This window comes from Pteropus vampyrus, unplaced genomic scaffold (genome assembly GCF_000151845.1).
Source record: "Pteropus vampyrus isolate Shadow unplaced genomic scaffold, Pvam_2.0 Scaffold64, whole genome shotgun sequence".
In the NCBI taxonomy this organism is placed as follows: domain Eukaryota; kingdom Metazoa; phylum Chordata; class Mammalia; order Chiroptera; family Pteropodidae; genus Pteropus; species Pteropus vampyrus.
In genome coordinates this window covers 674,555-684,992 of record NW_011888845.1, presented here as the reverse complement: position 1 = coordinate 684,992, position 10,438 = coordinate 674,555, and the positions used below count along the sequence as shown (strand labels likewise).

At 36.6% G+C, this 10,438-nt stretch overlaps 1 protein-coding gene across 1 annotated transcript in view; it reads right to left on the bottom strand.

The window, feature by feature from the left end:
* COL9A1 (collagen type IX alpha 1 chain) overlaps positions 1-4,531 on the bottom strand; it is a gene marked incomplete at its 5' end in the record, with an annotated part of 86,627 nt that extends 82,096 nt beyond the window's left edge. Inside the window, 3 exons of the mRNA XM_023531202.1 lie at positions 2,874-3,006; positions 3,119-3,196; positions 4,462-4,531. Coding sequence (XP_023386970.1) covers positions 2,874-3,006; positions 3,119-3,196; positions 4,462-4,531 — 281 coding nt within the window. The remainder of the gene's footprint in view (positions 1-2,873; positions 3,007-3,118; positions 3,197-4,461) is intronic.
* Positions 4,532-10,438: the final 5,907 nt, after the last annotated feature.

Below are 10,438 nucleotides of genomic sequence, written 5' to 3'. Positions count from 1 at the left end.
CAAAGATAGTATCTTTAAGGTAGGAAAGGACATAATGTCCCTACTTACTTCTGATCTAGTTATGTAATGCCAAAATTTTTTTAAAGTGGGATGGTGGTTGAAATTGTTAGAAGTACAATTCATTTATAGACATATTGTTAACTCAAGGGTATTGGTCTGTCTTTCTCTATATACATGAAGATTAAATACATATATATAAATTTGTGTGTGCTTATGTGCATATATAAACATAATCAAGATTATCATGTTATTGCTATTTTAAACTAGGCTCCTACAGTATGTCAGTATGATAAAAGGAGAAAATTCATTTCAGTTTTAAATTAATAAAATATATTTGCATTTGTATATACTTAAGATTATTTAAAAGCCCTCCCAAGTCTAATTTATAGAACAGTCAGTTCCATTGTCTTTTTTGAACACCTGAAATTCTGTTCTTGCAAATATACTGTGCACATTGATAAGTAAACTTGACAGCATATGTAATTTAAAAGAAGCTGAACCTATAAATGATTTATTCCGTTATGTTACAATCTACACAGAGTATCTTAAAAGGAGATCTATAAGAGTTTGCATAAAAGGTAAGAAGTCTTTAGACCTTGAAACATTTGTTTATGACCTTAACCCAAGGAAAAGCGAAGGATTATATGTGTTAAGGCAAAGAAACACAACATGTTTGTAAGTATGAGTTGAGAATGTGAAATTACACTGCCTAAAATAAAGAATAAAAAGCAGCAAAAAAAAATTTCATAATCTTTCAAAAAATAAAAAAAGTAAATAACAATAAATTGTGACTATCACTTTAGCTCTATATGCCATACTCCCACAAAGATCCTGCTAATAGTTTATTTTCACTCCCGTGGAGCCTGTATTCTCCAGCACAGAAATTCTCTTTAAAACTAAGACAGTACACTCGTTGCAGATTTAAGAGCAATTCCAGTCCCTACCATTCTTACCACCTAGTTTTTGAATGAGTAGGACTTGGAAGGCAGCTTGAAAAGAAAGAATCTGCTAAGGAGAAAAGACTCCCATCTGCATATGCTCTCTCCTAGTACTCTCTGCTGCTTTTAGACAACACTTAACTAATACCACTGCATATCAGGCTCTATTCAAGCCCTCTATATTTATTAACATTTACTCTGAGAGAACTGAGAGAAGTGAAGCAAAGATTATTTAAGTAACTTGCCCCAAAATAGACTTTATTACCTATCCGGGACCCCATCTAACTCAGCCCTTTTGCTCTCCTCCTTCTCTTTGAATTTCATTCTTCTACTTCCCTTTTCTACTTCCTCCTTTTATTCTATCTTTCAATAAGTCTTGGCAGTAAAACAAGAGTTTTGGTGCTTGTGGGGCAGAGAGTCAAGGAGATAGAAAATATGGGACATTGGTTATAGCCTATGAAATATATTGAGTGATAGCTCTAGGTCCTTAAGAGAAGAACGACAAACAAGATAAGCAGGAGGAAGGGGTCTATATGGACTCAATCTCTGAACTTAGAGTTAATGACCGTGCAGATTGTACCTTAAATCATAGAAGAGAAAATTAGGTCAGCATTAGGGGTCTTGTGTCACGTTTAATTATTTTTTTTAAAGGAAGAAAAAAATAAAAGTTTTCCAAGCTTATTTAAGAACACAACTAGCACTTCTGTGCATGAAAAGAAATTATGAGCAAAAAAAAATCAATAGCCCTTATCATACCTTTAATCTTTCCAAATGCACATTGTTTCCCAGGGTCAGTATTGAAAAAGATTTAGAAGCACAACCTCTGAAGCCAATCTGCCTGGATTTCAGCCCTCCCAGTACCTCCTCACCCTGTGACCTTAGGCAAGTAACTTGAAATTTCTGGCTTCAGTTTTCTCCTCTATGAAATCTGGATAATAATGTCCCTACTACAGGGTCATGATGAAGATTTGATGCTATTTGGGAAATTTATTAAAGGAGTTTATTCAGTGCACTATTATTGTTTTATAAAATGTAATATATTCAAAACATGAATATCTACAATCTGGTACTACATCAAAATATTCTAATTTGATCAAAATTTTAATTATTGTAAATATTTAGTTTCCATAATATTCTTTTACTGTTCTAATTCATCATTATTTACCTTTACATCTTAATTTCTATCAAGCCCTAATTTTCTTGTCCATCTACGAAACGAATCTTAATTCTATTTTTTTGCAATGCACTAAAACACAAAATAATCATAATAATCACATATAGGGTGTTTAGACAATATAAAACTGAAAACCATGAAGCTCATTCATAACAATGGTATGACTCAACACTTACACATACACTAAAGCATTCAGTTATGAATAATTTAAAGGATAAGAGTTCCAAAGAAGGAGATAAATTAAGCAGAGGATTTTTTTTTTTTAATTATTATCACTACCATTGTTTCTGTTATCATTATTCTAGTTTTGCTTTTGTTTGGTTCCTGCCGGGATGTGTGGTTCTATTTCAGCACCAAGATGCTTGAACAGCACCATTGTGAGTCTTCTAACCACTCTGTGGTTCCCAGTTAAATTTATGCTTAACCTCTGGCACTGTTCACAGAGGGTCCTTTCAGTTAAAACCAGACAAATTACAGGAAAACAGAGAGTAAAGTAATAAGAACATGTCCTGAATCGATGTATAATAGTCTCAGTGATTTTTTTTTCCTGGAATGGAAAGTAAATTACATACTGAAAACATGAAGAGCATTCACATATTCAGGCACTGAAGATAGGTTGGTAAATAAATTCCTTCATCTTTAAATAAAATCATGATCCAAGAAACATTAAGCATGAGAAGATGCTCTAACATTGGCTAGCTTTTCATTTAAAAAACTGCATTTGAGACAGATAATTAGATTTAAAAATTTTTTTATATCACCTGGTTGGAATCCTGAAGTCTACGTTATTTCCCAGTTTGTAAGCCACTTGTAATGAAGTTGATCCCACTACCCTTTGAATAGCTCTTCTGGATGCTGCTTTATCTATCTGGAACTGAGAGATCAAGTCAAACCCTATAGAAAGGGAATGCAAAATAAAAAGTCTAAAATGAGATTGGTTTTATTCTTTTCCACAACCTCCTCAAATAAAAGAAACTATCAAGTAGGTTTATAGAAAGTTACTCACCTGGTAAATCATCTTGGCCAATCCTGACCTTTGGACAGAGTTCATTTCCACCATTAGAATTTGAATTGATAGGAAATCCTGCGAAAGAGATCACATGTCATCCTCCCTCATCTCTTATAGGGATCGCGGTGATATGTCAATAATAATAAGAGCTGAGCAACTATTAAAGTACAATATCATACCAAACAGCTTGTTAATAAGTAGTGTATCTGGCTTTACTCTATGACTCTAAGATTATAATTCATTTATCTTGACTCATCCTGTAAAGGTGGCAAGACACAAAGTTACTTTAATAATTTCTGCTGGGAAAAATGTTCCTTTTGGGGAAATTAGGAATTTTTCTTCCTTTTAGAACCAGAGCTGCATGACATTCTTAATGGCATAGTATCAGAAACTTGTTTGGAAAACTTTTGATGGTTTGGGCTAGAAAATGCTCTATAAACACCACAAATTTTAGAATTCCTAAGAGAATCCAGAGCCACCCTTGAGCCAGTTCAGTGAGACTTCTGGAGAATGGAGTTCTTAGGAAACTTTGTGAGATAGAAGAGGAGTTGGGGAGCAGGTGGTGGGGGGGGACTCATTAATCCTGAATAACATATAGAGAACGTATTTAATTTCATAAATTCATTCTAAGAGATCAAAAAAGGTCCCAACTAGACTATTGCTAGCATCCTAAAATGGGGAAGATTGATGAGAAGAAGAAAACCATGAGGAAGATTAAATGCTCAATTTGATGAAGAATCCTAGAATGAAATTGGATGCTCCTTACACAAGTGGAAGGTCGTAGGGAGAGAGTGTTTTTTCACCACCACAGAAGGGCTCATATAAGTGTCCAACCCCAGTGCCCTGCTGAGACTCACCTGATGGCAGAGACTTTCTAGACTTCAGAAAAAGCATTTTACGTTTACAAAAGCTTTGGCCCAGTCATCCCCATAAATCAAATATATTGTTTATATCTTCCAACCCCCAGATAACGGTCTTCTATCCATCCATCCATCCATCCATCCATCCATCCATCCATCCATCCATCCAACATTAACAATCACCTTCTGAACCAGGTAGGCACTGTGCTAGGCACTGGAGCACCCAGATTGACTTTTCTGCCAACTTTGATTATAGCCAGGACTTCTTTTTTGTACTCAGCACTGACCACACACACACACACACACACACACACACACACACAGAGTTATAGAATACACCCATGGTCAAAGCAGAACTGAAGAGTAAGGGTGTGAAGGACAATGGATGCCTCACTAAGTCCTCACTCAGCCACAGCCCTCCCTGCCTGATCCTCTCTGGGAACAGGTGATATTTCAAAATATAGAAACTGTGGCCCTTACTTGGGCGACGCTTGACAGTCGCAGATGCCCAGGGTCCCAAGAAACTGCATACAAAGAAGAAAACTGGAATTTTCCTGGAAGAGAGAAGAAAAATGACTCAAACAGGAGTCTTTGCAGATGGGGACTACTTTAATATTTTCAAACATGGTAAACTTAATTGATGTAGGTGAGCAAATCTCAGTCATCTATTTTGTTCATTTTGAGTTTAAAATCTGATTGAGAAATTTAATGAATTCTCATGCTTCCAGTTTCTAATTTAAATAATCATAAAATTGTCGTTTTTTTCTATCTCATTGTTTCAGTTTCTATGTATCTTACTGTTTCTATACCTATTTCCTTATCTCTGTTTTCTTTTATCTTAGTTTTTCTGCTCTCCATTTCAGTGGCTGTCTCGTTCTCTCTCTCTCTGAGTCTCTCTTCTGTCTCTCAGCTTGCTCTTTTCTGTCTTACTATCTCATCCTTATCTCTGTCTCTCTCTTCTCACTTCTTCCCCCATCAATTCTCATCCTAACACCAGTGCGAAAGCACAGACCCTCAGCTCAAGGGACCCCAGCCCAGTATCCCCGCCACTCTTTCCATTATCAAGGTCTTACCAGAAATTCTTCATTTTCCCAATCAGTTTCCTTTGTTGTCAACAGTCCTGATGAAGAAAGAGTTGTAGGGGAGACAGTGCTCCCACAAGACCCCTTTACTGTCACTCTAGGACTGATCTGTTTTGGACCCAGCCTTTGTTCCTCCTGCCCTTGTGAGGGCTAAAAGCAAAGGGGGCGAACCAGAGGCATCTGTTGACACTTTAAACCAAAGCAGAGGGAAGGGGTGGGGAAAGGCAGCCTTGTAAACCCAGGCCTAGCCAGAGGTGTGTCCCCAAAGCTAATGAGGTTACACTGAAGGAGGGATTAGCAAGGGAAAGTCTGCTGAAAAGGAAAAAAAAATCAGGATGTGGAGAAATTCACCAGAAAAACCCAGGCAAGTGCTATAGGAATACAGTGGAAGCTTTCAGAGAACTGAGGTAAAGAGGGGCTCACTGGAAAGCAGGGATGTGAGAACTCGTGGGAGCCTTGGTGCCCATCCAACTAGCTTTGAATCCCTGTTTGTTCTGAATCTTACTGGTTGTATATCCTTAAGCAAGTTAGTTAATCTGTCATTCAGTTGCCTTAACTGCAAAATGGATTGAAAATTGTTACCTAAAACAGTTATGAGAATTAAACGAGAGAGGAAACCAGAGAATCTAATGCTTGCCTCAAGAGAAGAGTCATTATTCCTCATATGATCATCATTATAGCTAACATTTTGTTATGTGCCCCTCTGTTAAAAATGCTTGAAGCCTAGTGACGTTTAACTCTCACAACCCTATAAAGTAAGACTAAAATTATTCCTAATCTATAGATGAGAAAACTGAGACACAGAAAATGAAGTAACTTGTAACTTGTCCCAAATTGCACAGCTAATTACTCAATACATGTTAGCTCTCTCTACTTATTGGCTGGAAATATTGATAAAATGTAACATCAAGCCTCCTAGTTCTTATTTCTTCTTAAACTCTATGATTACCAGAGCTAAGCAGAATATCCTTAGAAATAAAGAATATACTATCCTCTATAAACAAGTTGAGAGCAAGTTACAAGGAGCACAGACCTGTACAGAGAGATTTTGTCAGCACTGTGTCACACATACCGACTCTCTTTCCAGAACCTGAGCAAAGAGAGACAGAGACAGACAGTGAGCTCACACCCCACCCACTCAGAATTGCCCTGCTTCTGGCTCCATCTTGGGGGACATGAGTCATCTATCCAAAAACAGAGACATTCATGGTCAGAAGATTCAATAATCTTAAAAGGTCACGGTATCTAGCATAAAGTGTTTTTGCTTCCTTGAAATTTCTTCAATCTGTTTATTAATTTAATTTTTATTTAATTGAAAAATAAAGTGTTTCTTTTCATTTGTTTGTTTCTTTTAAAAAATTCCTTTTCTCTCTGCTTTCCTCAGCTCACTGGAGAGTTTGCCCTAATAAGCTGTGAACCAGGCAAATTTGAACATCTATATCATTTGTTCACCATTCCTTTTCTACTCATAACCTACCTGTTGAAGTCCTGTCACCTCCTGGCACAGGGACATCCAGTTCCTCACAACCTTTGGAGTTTTCTACAAGACTCTCTCATTCTCCTTCTATCTATCATGATTACGATTCCCTAGGGTAGCCATTGTGGCTAAGTCACAGAATTACTAATGGTCATAGTCTAGCATATTCTTGTAAATCTACCAGTGCTTATTTAAATGGAGTGGTTTATTAACCCAAAGAACTGAACCTGCAATGGTAGGACTTCAGAGGAGAAATTGTACAGCTGGGTCCTTCCTGACATCTTGAAATCACACAAGACAAGCCAGCCCTGGATCCATGGGGAAAAGGGCCTTTTCCCGAGGGACCCTCCCTACTGAAGTTCTTTATTTGCAATACAGATCCTTTAATATTATTTACTCTGAGGCAAAAAGAAGAGAAGATTTTCCTACATAATTAAGAGTTCAAGAAAAACTTTTGCTAAGTGTTCTAGAGATCTCACCTGCTTTTGCCCCCTGCCCCACTTTAAAGAGTCCTCTACAGCTAGAATCTGAAAGTAAACGAAGCAGGGGATTTTTAATAAAAGATAAAATAATGGAGAAGAAAATAGATTTGCTTCTAAGTGGTTTGGCTTCTTTCTAGTTTGTGAGTTTTATTTAAGATGGTGAAAAGCAAGCAACAGCTCTATCAAAAAAAATGTAAATCGATATTTTTATTGCATATACACACATCTGTATATACATTTTATTTATATATGCATTTAAGGACAATTTCTTCCTCTTTCCACCTCCATTTTCTATTAGTCATATTTCCTAACATAACATTAGAGTCTCACAGAGAACAGTGCAAACCCTAAACTATCTTGGTCTGGGTCAGGTTGCACCTAAAATCATAGGCATGTAAGCTTTTTCATCATTAACACAACCTGACAGTCTGTTCTTAAAAAACCATGAGGAAATGAAATCTAGTCAATCCTATCAGATCATAAATGCACTAAGTCAGCTTAATATTTAAAATGATCTATGTTGTAAATAGAAGTATTTTATACAGAATAATTATGCTTTCACCTCTCTTTAATCTTTCCCCTCCACACACACTGCTCTGTACAACATACATACACACTAATCTTTCCCTTTCTATAAATCCAGAATTTTGTTTACTTACAGTTTACATCAGGGAACAACCATCACAAATAATCATCTTTTTTTGATCATCGACTTTCTTTCATTTGTTTACGCAATCATTCAGCAAACACTTGTTGACTAACTTATATGTATCAAATATGTGCTAGGAGTTGAGGAGACAAAAAGCATGAATAAACGTAGCCTTGCCATGAGGAAGCTCAAGGCCCAGTGGGGAAGTCCAATATGAAAATGACTGCAACATAGTGAGTGAAAAAGGCTGTGGCATCACTGAAAGCAAGTATAAACTCAATTTAAGGGCACCTTCTTTTCATAAAGAAGGTGAAATCTTAAGGGACGGATAGAAGTCTACCAAGAGAACAAGTGGATACAGTACATTTGGAGCAGAAACAACAGCAAGTGCCATGACAAAAAGGTAGAAAAGAATATTTTAGAAACCCCAGGTTTATTTCAGGAACTCTTTCACTTATAAATATTTATTGGTGACTCTTCTACCATAAGCCCTGAACAGATCTCAACACAGAGATATGGCAGAGAAAAGCCAAGTCTCTGCCACCACGAAACTTACATGTTGGTGGGGAGACAGATACTAAATACATCTACAAGAATAAACAAGATAATTTCAATTGAAAGTGTTATAAAAAATAAAAGAGGACAATGCACACTTGAGAAAGGCAAGGATAGGTTTAGAGGCTGATCTAGATGTAGGGGGTCAGGGAAGGCTCCTCTGAGATGGTAAACTTCGACTCAGATGAGACTAAGAAGTAAGACCCATAGGGTAGATTGGAAAAGGAGTAGGGGAGGAGCAAGTAGAACTACCTGGTTTCGAGCTCGTGCAACCGAGTAGACGGCAATGTCATTTTCTAAAAGGACAAATCAGAGGGCCCTGGGGAGGAGATGAGTAGGGGATCTTTAAAACCTTTGAAAGAGTTTGCCTTTATTCTGGCTGTTATGGAAAGTGGGAGAAAGGTTTGAGGACAACAATTACTTCTTTAGATGAATCTTCAGAAAGATGGTTCTGGTGTCGCTTGAAGGATGGATTGAATGGATTCAATCAATATGTATACATACACACAACTGAAACAAAAGTTTCAGAAGACAATACTTACCCATGTAAATGTGGTGCACTCTGATTTCTGTTTATTCTATTTCATTTTGTAGTGATGGTGACCAACTCAATAAATTAATATCGATACTAGCCAATAAGTTGCAACCCCTGGTTTTGAAAACATTGAATTAGAATACAATAGGCTCTAAAAATGCCAAGAGATATCTTTTCTCTTGTTGCCTGGTATGGGCACAGTGTTTGGGATGCCTCATAAAACTCATAGAATAGTAGGGCAAGTTCCTTAGTTTTAACACGACTATATTATTTTGAAAGTACTCTTTTGAAGTGAAGTTGTCGTAAACTTATAACATTAATTAAAGATGCCATGGCTCCTATATTTACTTATTTATTGATTAAAATAAACAGCACTTTAAAAACTAGTCTCTTACTAGTATCTAGTTTTAACCTTTCTTCTGTCTGTCTTGTCTTTAAAAATAAAAGACCCAAAATGCCTAGTGGCACATAGCAGTTGTGCGAGGATGCTGCAAATTACCCACAGCTAGAGCCTGAAATATATTGTAGAAATCTCCGGCTGAGAAGCTAATTAACAATCAGAGAGTTGCTAAAACTAGGACTCCCACAGTTTTGCATTGGGTTCAGTTTTACTGTAAAGAAATTTCACCACAATCAAAGCTCTATTTTTAATCTGCTTATTTTGGTTCTATACTTGTAATTGTAGCCTAATCATACATAGCAAGCAAATAGAGCCCCGTGATGATAGATATTTCTCTCTGAAATCACTCACAAATAAATGTGTTCTCGCCATGGGCCATTAACACAAGGCTCTTATTTATTTAACACAAACCCCACCCCCACCCCCAAGCTTTTAATCATATTACTTTTGTTTTCTCTGAAATATGAGCATTTCCATTTTCCCCAAGGAAGAGAGAAATCAATTCTCCTCTATGGCTGTTGCTACATTTGCTACTTTGTGGATTTTCAGTTTATAGCAGCTTGTTAAAAGCATCACTGTCTCCATCCAGGTTTCTAATTCAGGAGATTTAAAGTGGGTCTGAGAATTTACCTTTCTAACTGGTGATGCTAATGCTGCTGGTCCAGTGAAAAATGCTGCCCATAAGGGTCATGTTTTCAACTCCGTTTAGCTATCCATCCTTTGTTACAACCGACATTGACTTGCAAACTGTAAGTGTTTAATAAGTATTTGCTGAATAAAATTTTAATTAAATTTATTGGGATAACATTGGTTAAAAACATTATATAAATTTGGGGTGTACAACTTTATTATACAACATCTGTATATTCTATTGCGTGTTCACCACCCAAAGCCTAGTCTCCTTCTTTCACCATGTGTTTGACCCCTTTTATCCTCTTCATCCTCCCGCCACCCCTTCCCCTTTGGCAACCAACGTTCTGCTGTTCATATCTATGAGTTTGTTTGTTTGCTTGCTTTGTTTGTTCGTTTATGGCTTTCTGTTTACATTTTTAAAAATAATTAGCAGTTGAACCCATAAGAGCTACTGGGAACTTTTATGCTCATGAAAAAAAATTACACTAATTTCCTTACTGGACACATATTAAGAAATTTACTTGGCAGAATGAAGGTTTCTCTTCTTCACTATTATTATTTATCAACCAAAGAATACAAAGTGTGTTCCTGAATTCCATGTTATTCTTTATCAGTAAAATAAAGAGATACTTGATTCTGAAATC